The 19,758-nt window shown below is 37.7% G+C and overlaps 1 protein-coding gene across 1 annotated transcript; it reads right to left on the bottom strand.

The window, feature by feature from the left end:
- Positions 1–8,024: 8,024 nt before the first annotated feature.
- Positions 8,025–13,197, bottom strand: LOC139125704 (uncharacterized). Its single transcript, XM_070691805.1, has 3 exons — positions 12,856–13,197; positions 10,502–10,753; positions 8,025–8,480 (listed from the first exon to the last, which is right to left on the bottom strand). Exons 1-3 carry the CDS (start codon positions 13,063–13,065, stop codon positions 8,025–8,027), a joined length of 918 nt encoding a protein of 305 aa, XP_070547906.1. The 5' UTR covers positions 13,066–13,197.
- Between the last annotated feature and the right edge of the window lie 6,561 nt (positions 13,198–19,758).

The following is a 19,758-nucleotide window of genomic DNA, read 5'->3' as shown; positions in this document are numbered from 1 at the left end:
ATTGTTTAATTTCATTCACAGCCACGATGTTAATTTTCGTCCTCTAAATAAGCCGTTATTGTTTGAAATTTGCATATGTTTGAATATTTGAATTTGAAAGCACGGGGGAGGGGGTGGAGAGTGCTAGAAGGGGTGCTCCTCTCTTGCGTGGAAAATTTTTAGAAATTGATGTTTGCAATAGTGCAGTCAGGTGCAATCTGAAGAGTCTTTTCAATTTGCTTGTATCCAAGTAAAACTGTTTGAAACCGACATAGGACACCCCTGGTGGGGCGCGAGAGAGGGGAGTATACCCTTTTTACAGAAAAACGTTTTCGAGAAACTGATTTGTGTAGTGGTGCAATCTGAGAGGTGTTTCAATTTATTTTGCACCAAATAAAACTCTTTGAAAATGACATTGAACACTGATATTTTTATTACATTTTTGTATGATCAGTGTTTTAGTCACAATATTCAACAATCAAACAATAACAATACATCTCAGCTTGCATGGGATTCCAGATAAAATAATATGCAGGAATGGCAAATCTGTGATTTTATTTTGTCATTTGCAAAATCTTACATTTCTGTAAACGATATTAATGGACCAACAGTTAGAGTGAGTATTTTCCTTAATCAATTCAATACTTGTTGATAACTTTGAGATTTTATAGCCGGAGAAATGACCTAGCCAGCCGTGCAATATCTCCGGTTTTCTTATGAAAAGCATGATAATACGGTATCATGTTGAATGTCAAAATGACTATAACAGTTATTTTCTGTGATAATAAAGGAAGAATTCACAACAGTTCAGTTTTGTCCTAGATCCTGTGCACTAATAATGGTGAGGGCATTCTCCCATGACCTTCTCTTTATATATAACATTTATGAGAGTAAAACATACTTTATCAGATAATCATTTGTATGCATGGAATGCATTATATTCATATAGAGTATTAATGTTTTTGTTTTTGTTTCTATACTATATTGTGTTTCGGAAGAGATTGCAAAACCGTGTGTCTAAGAGGACAGAGAAAATGAACGAGGCAAAGAAAAAAAATAAAGTAGATATTAAATTTATATTTGGTTGAAAGATACGAGAAATCTCTACTGCTCAGGTATTGTTTGACCATGAAAAAAATTATTTCGAATAAAAGATTGTTTTTCTTATTAACGTACTTTGTAGAATCAGCTTCCTTTGCACACTTTCCCAAATAACCAGTGCCCTTCTGAATGGAGAATAGATGTTTCTCATGCATGATTAGGCAAGTATACCATTTTTATCAGGAAATACTCAAAAATTACTCATTTAGTAATGAAAGTCAATATCCTTGGTACACAAACATATCAAATTGTACCATGTTATTATCAAATTGTACCGTGTTATAATCTTTTGTGTTTGTCATTCTTTTCTGCTATTTTTGTATAGTTTCAAAACTACACTAAAATGCTTCAGTTCATTTCCCAAATTTAAGTTTACCCTTCTTCCTCTCCACATTTTGTGCAATCGCCTTGTCGCTTTCAATTTCTGAGTGACCCCCCTGAGATTCTCAGACCCCCACGCCGTAAATAATGACGGCTGCCTCAGCTCCAACAAATAGCCACTTTGCTCTCATAGGAACTCTGAAGATGTGAAAATAATTTAATGAAAGCCTGCTAGTTCAATCTCAATAGGCAAAACTTGTATTCGCAAAAGCTTTTCATTTTAGAGAAACTGTACAGCAGTCGAGGGATACCATTCGAAAGAAAAGTACGTAAAATGGCAGCACTGGGACTTCAAGATGGAAGTATTGAAAAGAAAGACAGCAGACACTGTCGGATCATTCCAATCACATTTAAAAGTTGCCTTTAATGATGAATTAAGTATGCATTACAAGTACAAAAACTATCAAGACGTTAAAGCAGACGAAACTGTCAGCTCAGTGCGAAATCATAATGACAGTTTAAGGGATTTGGTACGATAAAGCGACAAAGTTTGCAAATCAAAGTCAAAAACAAACCAAGGAAAACACAAACGAGATTAAGACTTCAATTTTGTAATATCTGAAGAGAGACCGACTTAATAGAACACAACTTTTACCAAAGCATATTATTCAACTTGATTGTCTGAATACTAGCAATGTATTATCATGAAACTCTAAATATATACTTTCATCACTTGTAAAGCATGTAAAACACTAAAAGGGACAAAGTCGGCCATTTTCATAGATTTTTGGTTGATGCAAGATACTAGTACTTATATTGTTTGACATGTTGAAAGATACTGAATAAATGGGTGACCATGCACATATTCGACCCCGGTTTTAGACAAATTAAATGAAACCATGGCGAAAGTGAATTAATGGTCATGACCATTAATTCATTTTCGCAATGGTTTCACGTATCGTGTCTAGAACGGCGGTGGAATATATGCATGGTCACCCGTTCATTCAGTATCTTTCAACATGTCAAACAATATAAGTACTAGTATCTTGCATCAACCAAAAATCTATGAAAATGGCCGACTTTGTCCCTTTAAGGTGGTTACTTCCAAAAATAACAAGCTTAGTTATTTACCTTACAATTTTACAATGTCATGGGGCAACAGTGAGTACATAAGAAATAAGATGAGTAAAAGTTGATATTCCCTATATTCATTTTTGAGGTGAATCGCGTCGAAGATCTTCCGATATACTCTGCTAGATGAATTTCTGACAAATTTTAGTCGTAAGAAAAGTATGCAGCTGATGAATGCTGGGACATTTCCATTTTCTATCAATGCACATGTCTAAAGTGCTCCCCCAGAATGCTCTTTCTGATGTGCGTAGTGTGTCGCTGATCAACCAATCAAGAAGCACAGTATCTCAACCAAAGGCATCAGGAAAAACTGCCACATCAGCATATTTCATTGGTTCTCGTGTACAAAAACAAAATGGTATTTACCAACTTGTCTCAGGTTTTAAATACATTTTGATATATCGTCTTGTAAGGAATCTTTTAGTCAATCAGCAAGAAACTGACAATATTACTACATGCAAGTCAATTGGAATTTGTCAAAACTATACTTCGCATGTGTAGTCATCTACGCTAAGGTAGACTGCACCTTGTGGACAGATATTCAGACTATTTTTTCACATTCTTTTGGGAGCTCAGTTTAATGCTCTTGGAGTAAGAAAGATTTCCAACATCTTAGATTTTGGTAATTGCAAATTTTATCGTTCTCCAAACAGTTCAATGGCGACCATTTGAGATAATTTGTTTCTCGTACCAAACTTTGGACGGTGACCTCCGATTTTTATTTTTATTTGGTAAGGGAATGGTTCATTGAGAAAAGTTTGAGCAAGTCTTTCACTTTTGATGCGCTTACTACCTTAATGCTTTAAATAGGCCACTGGCCCAGACCTGTGTGATGGTCTCATGAACTTCTATAAGATGCGGTAGCCGTCTTCCGATATCGATGGAAAGACGACCGCCAGCAGAATTCCAGCTGTAATGCCAAGCGGAACGGAAATCCAGCCAACGATGATGGAATACCCAAACGAACAGTCGTCGTTTGCGTTGTTATTTTCAACTCCAAACCAACTCGTACCTGCTAACACCAGCAATCCTGTGAAAGACATTTAGACTGTCAACGGGTAACACACAGACACACAGACACGTATATACACTCTCTCGCACACAAATTCTCTCTCTCTCTCTCTCTCTCTCTCTCTCTCTCTCTCTCTCTCTCTCCCGGGATTCGGTAGTTCCCGATTATACGTGTGATGATTAGGCAAAGAAAAATAAAAAATTGTTTCTCATCGTACACATATTGCAAACAATGATGCGGTGACGCGTTTTTTTTTCTCAATTTTTTATTCTTCAACCAAGAAGAACGCGCAAAAACATGAAAACAACATAGGAATGCACGCAGAGACAGATGCACAGCAGTGTTGCTTTAGTATTTTTGCATAACAACAGTTCTGTGGTTTGACTTTTAGTGCGGCAATGCACAGTTTTGACAGCTTAATATGACAGTGACATATGTGTACAGTTCTGAATGGAATGTTAGTGTCAATGATTTTGTTTACAGTTGTCTGTTTTATACATCCCTGTGTTATGCACTATCATCGCGTATTATTGCGTTTATTTTTTTTCATTTTATCATCATGAGCAGAAAAAAAGGTTGACGCGGCGGGCCGGAATTGACGCGCGCGAGGATAAGAAACAAATTTTATATTATTCTTTGCCTTAAGTATCGGCATTATATCGCAGCAGTACGGCACTCAAGACGTTTCAAGTATTTATCGTCAGTGTACAAAAATACAATCTTTGAAAAAGGCGATCGTGTGCAACACGTGAGCTAAAGTGACAGGAAAATGAAATATCACACACTATAATTTTTTTACATATCATTCAACTCCTTTGAATGAAAAACATATGCAGATAACATTGCAAAGTAGGTACATCATCATCATCAGTTGAATCAATTTCCTTTCAGAAAGTGGATGGAAGTACCTTTAATACAGAAATATATTTACTTCATTGGTTTAAAAAAAGACAAATCAAAAGGAAGCGGCATTCATCCTCAATTTCTGTTCTATCACATAGCAAAAAAAAATTAGATCTCGATCTATTCTGAACTTTCGATCCACCTTAACCCGTAAATAATGGGAAGAAGTGCGAAACCTTGCAAGTATATGCGCATGTGCGGTGATATTGACAGAAAACAGATATTTTCCGGTTCATTGGAGGATTTAAATTGTCTGTACCATGTCAACTTATCGAGTGAACTAACTTCACTATACCACTTATCATACAGGTAATTTTCAAATCTCCGAACAAAAGTTTGCATAAAAGAATTTACATCACATGTTTCTTGTTTTTCCAAAACATCATGTACAGTACATAAGTGCACCAAATTTTTAATATGCTGATCGTCTGAGCATTCATTATTGAGTCACTTCAAAGCCCAAACGCTGTTACAACCCTCTACCATACCTGTAACACAAAAGAGAATCCCATTTATTCTCCAGACAAGCTTCGTGATGCCTTTAAAGAAGGCGAGATGAGGCGATTTGGTACTCTTCTCAAGAAGTGCCAATACTGCTAGTATCCACGTTATGCAGGCGACGATGATGGATGTGAGCATTAAAAAACGGACGCCCAAAATGTAACCTGCCAAAATATAATAAAACAGGTCTAATGATCAGAAGGTATCCGTTATTGTCCTATAAGCCTGGCGGTATTTATCTAATACTGTGTTCAAATAGGATCCATTGAAATGCTTCTAAAACGTTCCAGGTCAAATCCTGGCATAGAAATCACGTGTGACGGTCCTAAGTGGTCCTAGAAAGGGCGTTGCCCACCAGACCTAAGCCGACGGTGTCTGAATACCGAGCCGCTCCAGAAAGGTTCTGAACGACCTCACGCGGCAGGTATTTGAGTCTAACATATAACACCCAACTCGCTTTCGTTAAAGCATTATCACAGAATACTGCTACCTGAAATAGCTTTTGTCTTGAGCTATAGGGCACACTTCGTGATGTTAAAATGCACTGTGGGTAATAAATTCGACTTCTCACCACTGCCACAGTTTGAGATAGTGACCTCAAAAATACTTGAAATTTACAAATGTAATCGCTGTCCTGGCCAAAAAGCTCTGTTTGTTTGCGAAATTAACTAAACTTGTGCATCTTTTCACCTTTTCAGCCATTTCTGGCATTATCTTCATGTATAGGCTGCAACCGTGTGTTTTACCTTTAGAAATCCGCCATATTGAAAATATTGTCACCGCCTGACACTTTTATGACTCACTTTGATGGCAAGGCGTATTTACGGTACTGAGAATTGATACTGCCTAATATGATTTCGCTATTCCGTGTACTCCTTTAGACGTCAACCACTTCCAAACGTTCTAGTTCTTACAGACATATTGCAAACAAACTGCATTGAACTAGGTAGAACGACGGGCTTTCAGAACAAAAAAAATGTCACCGAAATGCGCCAGGGGGTGGCAATTATACAGGCTCACATATACCTAACATTTAGCTGGATGCATATACTTTATTAATTTCAGAACCCTGAGTGGTGTACTTTTGTTGTGTATGTTTGTATTTTTGTTGTGTATGTTTGTATATTTGTTGTGTATGTTCTTGATAGCCTTGGTTATCAATTGCTAGGGGACAGTTACATTGAACAGATGCCCTGTGCAGACAACCAAGTTCTCCGTTTCAGTCCTTTGTTTAGACTTGGTTCAAGTCGGTGAATTTAAAAAAAATAAAATCATTTATAATAGTTTCTCTTGTGTCTCTCCTATTTCGTACAAACCTATCCGGAATTTGGCAGCTCACGCCAGGTTTTCCCCGGCCAGCGATTGAATGCGTCACGTTTGAGTCTGCGCAGTAGTGAGTTAGTTTCTGCCGGATTCACCGGTGAAACTCCGCTGTATAGCGTTCACTCATATAATATTTAAAGCCTTATTACTTAGCTCAATGATATAGCCTATTGTTATAAGGAATGGGTAAGGGTATCTTTTTAATAGGCTAAACCATGCGCCAAATAGCGTTAACAAGCTTTAGGGAGGGAGGGAGGGTCAGGCTAAATAAAGTACCTCCACAACCCCACGCCTACCCCCAAATGTACGCGCTTCTACCGTTGTCTCTGAGTCTCCTCCGTTATCGAGTGACAAACTAAGTGTACCAATTATGTTGCCCTATTTATACTCATGCATTATAAATATTTATGAGATGCGTAATGATATCGCTGCGTAATGAGGCTTTGAATAATATAATATTTAAAGCCTTATTACTTAGCTCAATGATATAGCCTATTGTTATAAGGAATGGGTAAGGGTATCTTTTTACCGTCCACATACTGCCTAAAGCGTAAAAATTCTACCTAAACCATAAAACACACAACCCATACCTAAATAAATCAAAAACCTTTATTCAAAATAATTCCCCATTCCTCATAACAATAGAAACATTCCCAGCAATTAACATATGAGAACATCATTACATCCAAAGAATAAAAGTGATAACCATACACATTCAAACTGAAAAATGAAACAGGTTCATCTCTAAAATAATCACATTGATATTTAATGAAACTAATAGAAATTCATAGCAGTCTCCAGACACAAAATATCAGATGAACAAACAAGTGGCAAATATTCACCCTATACTACACGTACATTGTACAGTCAAATTACAAATCCAAATGTAACAGTTTTCACAGAAAAACCAGCTACTGATAAAAGGCTGGTCTACAAGAAGTTACAATATTCTCCAAATTTTCATATTTAAGAGTAATATCATCACGAGTATCAATAGCATCTATTAACCTAGAAGCAGGAGCCTCTGCTTTTCCAACCTTATGGAGCTGCATATAGTGGTTTGCAGTCTTTTCTGATCTCCAACCAACATGGTCCATGAGATCTGAGATCTGTGAACCTGCCAATGCTAAAATTATTGCACATGCACTCCTAAAGCTGTGAGGAGTTTCACCTTGGTCAATATTTAACACTTGCAAATATGTTTTCAGACGTTGGTAAATAGCTTGAGAGGATATGGGTTTGTGCACAACTTGACCACATGGGGTTGTTGGACGAAAAAGATAACCAAACCGTAAATCTATATCAAAACTTCTCGCTAACTTAATGTATTCCTCTATCGTACTCACGGCGCATAACGTCTTGTCATTACAACGCTTTATTGCGAATAAATTACTCTGTTCACCTCTTAAAGTTTTACCAAAAGTATGATTAAATATGAAACCAGAATTATCTGGCAACCTTACGATTTCCTGAGTTTTGATCTGGCCAAGATCTCCTGCCCTATCTCCGGACATCATTAATACCTTAAATATGGTAATATCTCTAGCATAGACGTATGCTTCAACACGTGAAGTGCTAGACACTAGTTTACTTAAAATGTAATCTAGAAGGATCCTTATCTTATTAGTAAAAATCGGCTTGGCCTGTTTAGGAGTTATATGTGCTTTGGCCTGCTCTTCACCGGATTTCTTAATATATCTGTCAACCAAGGTAGAAGCGATTGGGTTTGTCTTACATAAACCCAGATTTAGCATCACCCCATAAAAGGACTTAATTTAGCAGCTATATTTTTTAAGGTGCCTAAACGTAGACGTTTAGGACATTCACACTGATCAAACTTTCTGGTAACACTACCCAGGAACGGACATGTATTTATATGAACCTGAGTTCGAGCATGTTTGTCTTTATGGATAAGAAATCTGACAATATCTACTGGCATCGCTTGAGTAAGGTCTTTAGGCTGAGGGAGTCCACTTAAGAAAGATTCCAGATTTTGTACCAATTTGTCTTTCTGGATTTCATAAGCTGATTTTGAACCCAGTAGTTCATTCATTCGAGCATCGATGATATCAAGATCAACCTGAGTGCGCCCTCTGTCGGACGGATAAGGAACTGAGCTGACTACTTTGGCTGAGCAAATATGGCACTGTTTTTTGTCCTCTTGACCAAGAGAATTGCAGAGTAACTGAGTACCACATAACCAACATTCCTAATGAAATATAAAATGTAGAAGTACACAACTTTAATCTTGAAACAGCTGTATTATTCAATAGATGGAGCTTTTAATAGTAATTGCCTAACTGCCAAAAGTTGCTGCAAATAACTTTCCTTTAGTTTTCGCGTGAACATAGCCATTTTTTGATGGACAAGAATGAAATTATCCTCTCCTTTAGACGCAACTTGCACACAGACTGATCCATGTTTCTTAACTAATGGCCACCATAAAGGCGTAAAATTGTGGACTTCTAATAGAACAGTGGCTGATAAACCTTCCGAAATTACATGTCTCACCACTGGCAATTGCAAGCATACAGGGGGAAATATGAACAACCTATCGGCTTCTTGAAACGTATGTGCAAAGAAATTGACCCCTTCACAATTAGGTTGGGGATAAGGAGCTACGAAACGAGACAATTTTGCGTTGGAACATATGGCCATCGCATCTACATCATATGGACCAAACTGATCATTTATTCTCTGCCAAGCAGTACTAGTAAGAGTGGTGTCATTTTCGTTTACATTTCTCGATACATAGTCAGCAAGATTGGCTGCTGATCTAACATGGGATAATTCAACCATACATTTCGTTCTACAGCTACGTGAAATATGTTCTTGAGGATCTGATTGAGTTTTAATGACTTTGAACCAGGAAAACCATTATTCCACGCTTGTACTAATACAAGTGAATCTACAGCCACATCTAATCGTAGATTATCTATTTTATCTCCAAGAGCTAACAAAGTGCGGTGTAGAAGCTTCTGCTTCTTTTACGTTTATAGACTCATTCCGGAATGAATCCTCCCAGAAATCGCTTATTTCAACTGACATACTCTCGTTAACGGTGGAATCGGGATGTAAAACAGCCCCCATTTATAAGCGCTAGCATCTGTAAACAATTTAAGAGCATAGTGTCTTTCTTTAAGCCATTTGAACGGACCTGCATTAACAATTATGTTTTGCCATTCCCTTAGCTCTTCTGCTAACTCTTGCCTTATTGGAACAAGAAATGTTGCTTTTCCCTGAGCTTTTGACACCGATAGAGCCATTTGACGAATGTATAATCTTGCAGATGGAATTGCAAGCGCGAAAGACATACACTTCCCATAACTTTTTGAATCAGAGGGAGAGGGACTGCCCGTTTACTAAGAATATCATTCGTTAATTCCAAAAATCTATCAATCTTAATCTGTGGAACAATAAACGCCTCTAAAGACGAGTCAACCTGCATACCTAACATAACTAAAGACTTAACGGGTGTTAGGATACTTTTCTGTAACGCTAAGAAATAACCCGCCAGTACACAAATAGAGGCTAATATAAAAGCCGAAGCTTCTGCGCGTTCAAAAGGAGACAATTTCCTTTCTAACCGGGCGTGACATACCAGTAAAGGTCCCGCATGGCGATCGTCAATATATTGGATACATGGAACCCCAAGCTTTCTAGCATAACTAGTGACGGCGTAACCAACAGTATGATAAACATAAGCTGAAAGCTTCCACCCAAACGGCAAAGTATTACACACAAACCAAACTCCCCCCCCCCCCCCATTGAAAACCAAAGTATGTTCTATCCGGTTCATATACAAGAATGTGGTCATAACCACTTTTATCATCACACTTGACTTGATAGTCATCTTTGTGCAGGTAACGACTAACATCAACCAACTTGTCGAGCTTGAACGGAATATCTTGAATCCATAGATTTAAGTACCTCATGTCTATACACATCCTTGGCTTCTTGGGCTCAACAACAATTGGCATCACAACATGAGGAGGAGGATCACGACCGACAATACCCCAAACCGAAACAGCACCTGTTTTTAATCGGTCAGCTATCGTCTTTGCTATAAATGGAGCAAAATCCTTGTTGCTAGGGGGATTGTTAAACTGTCTAGGAGGAGGCAGATCATGGAAAAAACTGTTGTCCTTTAAAACCTCCTGAGAAATGGCGTAGATATGGAGACACTTTCACACCATTCGAAATCCAAGACATGATTTCATGTTTATTTACCAGATCCATCGTAAGCTCATTCCATGCATCTGGGTATTTGTGCAGCTCGCCAGCAATAAACTGATCTGGGTTTCTGAATGACATTTCACTAAGAGATACTTTTCTCAAACCATTGGAGACCAAAGATAACACTTCGAACATGTTACCATCAGGAGCCTGTCCGGGGGTGCCCCCAAGCGTTGTCCAATCATACGAAGTTTTTGGAAGTAGCTTGATATTGACAGGATTCTTTAACTCCCAAACTTGAACAATCTAATGAGGAACAAACAGAAAACTAGGGCTATAATATAAACCAACAGTGCATTCTAGATAACATAAGGGGACACCCCCGGACAGGACCATGCGAAAGGCCGGCCTGCAAAATGCAGAGGGCACAGAGAGTGGCCCCCCCTATCCGGGAGTTTATTGAACTATGAAAAATGGACTGCTTTAACGGTGAGCACATTATAGGCAAGAATACCCAAGACAAAACAAACACATTCATCATGTTAAACCCTTGTTTTATTATGCAAACATCAAACGTTATGAGACAAAGCTTTTTTTTTTTTTTTTTTTTTTTTTTTTACACAGGCAAATTATCTTTTACACACTCATAACAATGACACTCTAAGTGAGAATCAAAATACATCTGAACTGGCCAATTCACAATTCTGTACAAGTCAGTCATTCCATCATAATTCAGACTACTTCTTATCTGGACAATTTCTGGCTATATGACCTTTGTTTCCACAAACGTAACACTTAATGTCTCTTCCTCTGCCTTGAGGGCGTTGAAATTGATAAGGACGAGGATAACTGCGCGTGTTCTTTAGAAATTTGCCCACTTTTGACGCGATTTCTTCTTCCTCTTTGTTGCCAAGTAGAAGGAGGACTAACTTTCCCGCGTCACTCCCAAAATCATTACTCTCAAATTGTGCTAGCACAGCTCTGAAACGTTGAAGTTTCGAGTGATTCACCAAGGTAGCCCTATCTACCAACACTCTCAGGGCATTTATGATAGCGTATCTCGATGCGCCAGAATGTGCCACATCCATAACTTTTTGCAGAGCTTCATCGACATTCGCAGAGTCTGCCGCTTTCTGTAGCTTTTCCACTTTTTCTTCCAATTGTTTCAAAGCACACGCCACTGGCATCTGAAAAATAGTGCTTAAATTATTTCAACACGTGAGCAAGCATAACACTTCCTTTCATTTTAAAGTTATGCAATTACCCTTCTTAGCACCATTTTCACAAAACAAGACCACTTGTTGCATACCTCAGCGTATGCAAATTTTACAAAGCAAGACCACTTGTTGCATACCTCAACGTATGCAAAATTTTACAAAGCGAGACTACTTGTTGCATACCTCGACGTATGCAAAATTTTACAAAGCAAGACCACTTGTTGCATACCTCAACGTATGCAAATTTTCACGAAGCAAGACCACTTGTTGCATACCTCAGCGCATGCAAATTTTCACAAGCAAGACCACTTGTTGCATACCTCAGCGTATGCAAATTTTACACAGCAAGACCACATGTTGCATACCTCAGCGCATGCAAATTTTCACAAAGCAAGACCACTTGTTGCATACCTCAGCGTATGCAAATTTTCACAAAACAAGACCACTTGTTGCATACCTCGGCGTATGCAAATTTTCACAGAGCAAGATCACCTGTTGCATACCTCAACGTATGCAAATTTTACAAAGCAAGACCGCTAGTTGCGTCCCTCAACGTAAGCAAAATTAAAGTAAAAAAAAAAAAAAAAAAAGTAAAAATGGAGGGAAATAAAGATGGTGTCCCTGTAACGCTGAGCAAAAACCGTAACTTCGCACAGGTGAACAAAGCCATAACTAAGGAAAGGGAAAAAACTACTAACAAAAGGTATAAAACGCTAATTTACAACACCTAAAAGCACATGAAACAAGCTGCTATATAACAACCACATGTATACAAAAAACAAAAGAGAAAAACTGAATGAAAAGGAAAAAGGAAAAAAAAAAGAATACAACAAGACAGAATACAAAGGTATGCTACAAAATAATTACTAACAAGAAAATAAAATAAAACAGGAGCTAAGGAGAATTTCAAAATCGAAAAATTTTCAAACTTATCGCACACACCAATGGAACAAAGAGAAAAAAAAAATAAACAACGTACACAGAACGACTACGATCGAATTAAAAAACCAAACAGTTCAAAAACTGAAAACTCGTGTTCTCAACGAAGATAACAAATAACCGTGTCTCAACGCAACCCCAGAAACATTGAAACTTGACCGACCGCATATGCACGATAAAAAGGGGTAACTCGACAATCAGGCAATGTAAAACTTGAATAGAATGAAAGAAACACATGATATTGAGTCTCACCTGAGATTCAGACTCTTTAGAGGTTGTTTCAGTAACTACTACAGGTGTAGGAACTTGTGCGCTGGTAGAAGGGTTTTGAGCCGGAGTCCTCGCAGCACCAGGATTGTCTTGAGTCGATACCTGAGTAGCAGCATTACCAGAAATTGAAGGACGGGACACAGCCGAAGCAAAAGACCTGGTTGCATCTGCTACAGTGTTAGGACGATCCATTCTGTCGTGTTACTGTGGCTCCTCCGTTATCGAGTGACAAACTAAGTGTACCAATTATGTTGCCCTATTTATACTCATGCATTATAAATATTTATGAGATGCGTAATGATATCGCTGCGTAATGAGGCTTTGAATACACTCATCGCGTTCACCCTACTCGTCGCGTCCACTCACGCGCGCGTTTCACATGAAAGCAGAATACAAATCATTGCGTCCACTCCACTCAAACATTCACAAATAACAGACTTGAACAAAGTCTATCCTTTGTTCAGAAAAGTGTGTGCAATTCTCTAATTCATCGATGGTTCACTTCCGCATCCAGTATTATGAGTACGGTACCTTTTTCTGTCTTTTCAGCATTGTTCAACAATTACTTCCTATTTTCAATTCTTGGCTGGTGCAAGCAATATTATCTGTTTTGAACTTACACAAAAATTGCATTCACTTACTTGGGAGTTCATCGTCGTCGGATGGCGTTTCACAGTGACTACTGTTAGATGTGCTTACACAGACCGTCCATAAACCGAAGTCAATTTTCAAGCCCAAGAAATAAAAAAACACCCAAGAGTTGGTCGCTGTACTTGTCATGTAAAAGATAATCGCTACTGCCGCCAATGATACACTAATGAAGGGTGAAGCGGGAGACATAATCGATTCCTTCTTCAGGTCAAATTGAACAAGATCCTCATCCAAAACTCACGTTTCAAAGTCACACGAAATTGACCACCAATAGGTTATCGTTGGTTCATAAGAAAGAGAAGTCGGCCGAAAAGAATTGTGGGATAATACAATGGATAAGGAACAAACCATTTATGACAACGGGTATGAGCCACTATATTTCATGTAGGGGCCAAATGTTCAGGAAATTTATTTTTGGCTCTTTTGGCCATCGAAGCATTCTTCGCCACTGGTTCTAGTAGTGGCTGTGAACATTTCTATTTACATCATGTTTTTCTATGGGTGTCACGCAAAAAGGGCTGTTAAAGATTTGCACGTCAGGTGAGGTCCCTATTCTAAATTTATGGATGTCCCAACCACCCTACACGGGACCATGCATGTAAATTGATACAATTTTGAAGTCCATTACTTTTTTTCCATAAATCATAAAGGTTCATGTTCATACCTGTCATATGAAATGAGAACAAATAAGGCCTGATAAAATGTTAAAGGGATGTAGTCGTCAGAACTGCGCCTGTGCAAGTTTCTTGTTTACAAACAATGTATTTCGTGCACGATGTCTAGATGCACAAAACTACAAATTGTATCTTTTATCATCATAGCTGCAACATTTAAATTATACGATGTAGATTATGACAGTCATGATTTAACTTTAATCAATCACCATCGTACCTTAGATACAGTGTTGCCATTGGTCGTATGGGTCCCATACGGCCTTTGATCCCAGTTCCGACGACTGTATCCCTTTAAAGTGCTTTTGAAGATCAAGATGTATTATAATAAACACCTATTGCCTGGTCATGAGGGCTATAGTGCCCGTCTATTACCCCGAGGGGCCGTGTGTTACCAAAAACACATCGCTATTCCGCGAGGCCGTAGGCCGAGGGGTGTAGCGATGTGTTTCTGGTAACACACGGCCACGAGGGCTAATAGACGAGCGCTATAGCCCGAATAAAGACTTGGCTATAGGTGTTTTATAACACACAACATGCTCATGTTGTATTGTTATATTGTTTTTAATGACAAGTTTACTGGGTGATGTTTCCATAGCGGTTTCAGTTGTACGTGGTACCACTTTCTTTCAAAAAATATTCTAAGCATACCTAGCGACATCCTTAGTTGCACTTTAATATTTTCCGTCGATTAGCTATTCAAGTTCTTACGCTGTTAGAATGTTGGAAAATGTTGGAAAATCTGTTTCAGAGAATTGTTGTCACCTATCCCGGACGCACATCACGTTCTAGTAACCCGCCATTGTTGCAAAGCTGCAGACGACACTACGGTCACGTGATCGGGCACTTTTCCAAATTTGGTCAAAACTATTTCCCTAGGGAAATAGCTTTTCAAAAAATACCCTCTAACGTCACTTTTGTCGATCCGGTAGGTACTAGACGTATCTATTTTCTCGTCACGTGACGTATTCTGGCGAATCGCATAAAAGACATTTTATCTATTAGCTTGTGGGCAGTTAATCGATTTGTTCAGACTGGGAGATAAAGCTGATAAAATGTTACTTGAGGCGCTACAGAATTGGCTAGATGAATATGTGGAGAATGTCTTCTAATATCTAAAACCTGTTTTGTAATTGTTTCTTTTTTTGGCAAATATGGCTCTATTTTTTGCACTAATAGTATATAATCTTTGATTGAAAGTAACTTGTGGTGGATCGGAATGTCTTTGAGTGACACCGTAGAGCCTACTTCATCAGTTCCGCTAAACTTCACCGATACACTAGCTGCCATCGTAACCTTCGGAAAGGTGACATAAAATCGCCTGGCATACTTACTTAGAGGGTGTTCATGACGAACGATACCATGATATGCATACGCCCTCCGCGGCCATCTTCGACAATCAAAGTATAACAAATGGAAAACATTCACCAATAAGGGGCGACATCAAAAGATCAATGTCTGATAAAATCTTAATTCTGTAAGTTTTGCACACCCCCAATGAAATGTAATTGTTGAATACTGATCAGAGGTTCAGAGGTTGTTGAATGCCAATAGAACGTACGTACGTACGTACACACACGTCCTTCCATCCATCGATCCTTAGCAACTGGTGTGAAAATCGATAGAATTTAGTTTATTTCCTTCCGTGATTATTGTTGGTAAATCAGCCTGATATGAATAAAAGGAACTTACCAAATATACTAATTGTATCTTCTATCCTAACCTTCTGTAAAACGTTCCATATGCGACCTCCTCTCTATCATATTCCTTCTGTACTTCCTTTCACTGCGTGATTCAAACTGGCAAAATGTCTATATACTTTTTCATAAAGGTCTCCGATATCTACCCGGCTATTTGCTATTTTAATATTTAAGAACAAATAAAACATGAAGAAATGAAAAATTGTATGGGTTGCAGACTTAACAAGGTTTAGCAAGGTTTCTACCATTAAATATTAAGAATCAGATAAATTTACGAAAATACTGCTCAGGGAACTTAGATAGCAAAATATCCAAACCATAAACCTATTTTTAAGGTGTATAAACATTGAAGTATGCAGCACTTTTACTTTAACATGGTTATGCATCCGGGTATTTCTTGCGGTCAGTGCTCCAGTTTCAAAATCTTTCACATGATAGTAATTGCAAGGTTTTGGAACGATTGTGGTGTTTTCTTAGAGAGTGCTTGTGATATTTGACGATAAACCGTAAAAAAGGAAGCAAATATGTAATACCACTTGAAATTTAAATGTATTTGATAGACTGTGCCAAGGTCATCCAGATCAAATGTCATGGGAAAGCGTTTGTATTTCGTAATTTACAAAAAAAAAATCCTTTCAACACGTATACCACCTGACAGTTTCCTTCTACTAGTTCGGAGTTAAGAATATTCAAGGTCAGTCTTTAAGAAAGTCCTAACGGAGGAAATTGATATCTCAAAACCAATTCATCACATATATTAGACATTTTCTTCGTTGAGAACCCTCCCTGATCACTGTAATCTATACCACACCTCACCTTGGTCATAAAAAAAATTGTCGTTTTTTTCCTCAAAATTTAGTCTGACATTGAACATGACAGTTGTGCATGTCAGTGACTTCATCGGGGTCGGCTGTTAAAATTCTTACAAATTAGATAGATACGCTTTCAAATGATGATAATGAGTTTATTATGGGCACAATGATTTCTGTACAAATGATGACGCTCAATGAGGCAAATTTTAAGCACAGAGATGAATGCATCTGCTTTTATTTTTCTTTTTACAATACATCTGCTTGTATTTCTCCTTCTGAAAATGGTCTGTGAATGTAATCACTGGGATCTTCATAGCAAAACAAAGCTTTTCAAACACTATATCAGGATTGTTTCCGATATTGACAGTGAGATATAGTAAACAGGGTCACAACTTCAAATATATTGAGTCAACAATGAATTTATTATCGTTTACAACATAAAGCTCGTGTAATAAATCCAGTTCATCGGTTGTTTTCTCATGAAAGCATAACAGCTAAAACAGCATATTTATATCAAGCGTGACAACAATACAATTAAAGTTAAATATAAATTATTTTGATTATTTACCAATGTTTAATTAACGAGAGATAGTATAAACTTAATGCGCCCGTCAGTCTAGTCTGAATCTGAAAAAGTTACAAATTTACGTTCATATGATATATTTCAATTAGTAGACAATTTCACGTACAGGCCACTTTTCAAAAACATGAAAGGGACAACTTTAAATTATCTTAAAAATATAACTTGACGTGCATATATTTCCTTCTTTCCATTTGTGTCGTACGATTACCAATGGTTTGTATGTTTGACAACATTTCTCATTTGTTAATTCGATGCAGAAACGATATCTGATGATTGTGACCCCTTGGCAAGCACCCTATCGACGAGGCATTGTAACAATGAGGCGTCTTGAACGAAAAACTGTCCGATATCTTTTGAAGGACGTCCTTCTTTTTGACAGCTTACATTGCTTGTCGTGCTTGTCGTCATTTTATTATCTATGTCCGGATCCAGACGACCCTCTGCTGGAATTTTTATTCCCGTCTCATTAGCCTCTGGAGAGCTATCCTCCAGGGCTCCTAAATCTTGCACTTGTCCACATTTTGTACCCATATTAAGTGCACCTTTACTGTCATGAGACGAAATCTTCTGCGGATCTTGGGGCGTGGTCGAGCTTGCCTCCTCTCCTTCCTCGGTAGAATCATGATATTTTCGCATTACACCGTCTGTCAATAAAAAGGCACCTTGAAGAAATTTCTAGAATAAGAAAGAAAAAAGACGTTGATATAAGGAATAAATGTTAGTTGTGAATCAAGGGAATGTAACATTCATGTATTAAGGTAGTATGCGCCACGTCAGTGAAAGACTTAAACTTTCGCTCAAACGTTCCTTAAGAAATTCTTTGTCAAAATCAAGAATGAAAATCGAGGTTCACCGTGCAAATTTTGGTGCTAGAGAAACAAATTAACCAATATGTATCGGTATTTGAAATTAAAATGGTCGCCATCCCTGTGTAAACTGTATGCAGAAAAACAAGACTTCCCATTTTCGAACAACAGAGACGTTAAAAAGTTTTCTTACACCAAGAGCTTTTAAAAGAACCCCTGCAAGTGGTAGATCAGAAAAATATAGAAAAGTTTGAGGGTCCAAATATCTGTCCCTGAGGCGCATTCTATCTTAAGTTATTTTGTGTGAAAGGGCTAGGAAAATGGATTAGCATTCCGCACCAAGGCCATTAAGTATACCTTCTACAAGTAAGAATTCCTTACACAAGTAAGTAAGCACGTCCACTACCCACAACAAGTACAGTTACTACAATTAATCCTACTGCAAGTACAGTTACTACAATTAATTCTACTGCAAGTACACCTACTACAATTAATTCTACTGCAAGTACACCTACTACAATTAATTCTACTGCAAGTATACCTACTACAATTAATTCTACTGCAAGTACACCTACTACATTTAATTCTAATGCAAGTACACCTACTACAACTAATTCTACTGCAAGTATACCTACTACAATTAATTCTACTGCAAGTACACCTACTACATTTAATTCTAATGCAAGTACACCTACTGCAATTAATTCTACTGCAAGTACACCTACTACAATTAATTCTACTGCAAGTACACCTACTACAATTAATTCTACTACAAGTTCACCTACTACAATTAATTCTACTGCAAGTACACCTACTACAATTAATTCTACTGCAAGTACACCTACAACAATTAATACTACTGCAAGTACACCTACTACAATTGATGCTACTGCAAGTACACCTTCTACAATTAATTCTACTGCAAGTACACCTACTACAAGTAAGCACTCCTACAGCATGTACACCCAATACAAGTACTAGTAGTGCTTATAAGTACAAGTAATTCTACTGCAAGTATACCTATTACATATGCAATAAGTAAACCTACGACAAGTAAAACTACAACAAATAAATTCTTCCACTACAAGTAAACCTGCTACAATTACACCTACTACAAGTACACCTACAATGAGTACACATACTACAATTAATATTACTATACTGCAAGTACACTGAATACAAGTAAATACACCTACTACAAGTACACCTACTACAGTCAGAACACTTACAACAAGTACACATACAAGTGCACCTACAACAACTAAGTACACCTACTATAATTGCACCTACTACAAGTATGTGTACCTACAAGTACAATTTCAATAAGTAAACCTACTGCAAGCACACCTACTACAAGTACACTTACAACAGAAAAACCTACAACTAAGTACAACTACTATAATTACACATCCTACAAGTAAGTACACCTACTGCATGCATACCTACTACAATCAAGTACATCTACTACATGTACGTCTGCTACGTGTGCACCTACTACAACTAAGTACAAATTCTACGAGTACACCTACTACAAGTATGTACACATACTATAAGTACACCTACTAAAACTAAATGCACCATTACATGTACAGTACACTTAACACAAGTACATCTACTACAATTAAGTACATCTACTGCAAGTAAGTACACCTACAAGTACAC

The sequence above is a fragment of the Ptychodera flava genome (assembly GCF_041260155.1).
Source record: "Ptychodera flava strain L36383 chromosome 3 unlocalized genomic scaffold, AS_Pfla_20210202 Scaffold_26__1_contigs__length_13983176_pilon, whole genome shotgun sequence".
Taxonomy (NCBI): Eukaryota; Metazoa; Hemichordata; class Enteropneusta; family Ptychoderidae; genus Ptychodera; species Ptychodera flava.
The sequence above is the reverse complement of the archived record's forward strand: the minus strand, read 5'-3'. Positions and strand labels throughout refer to the sequence as shown.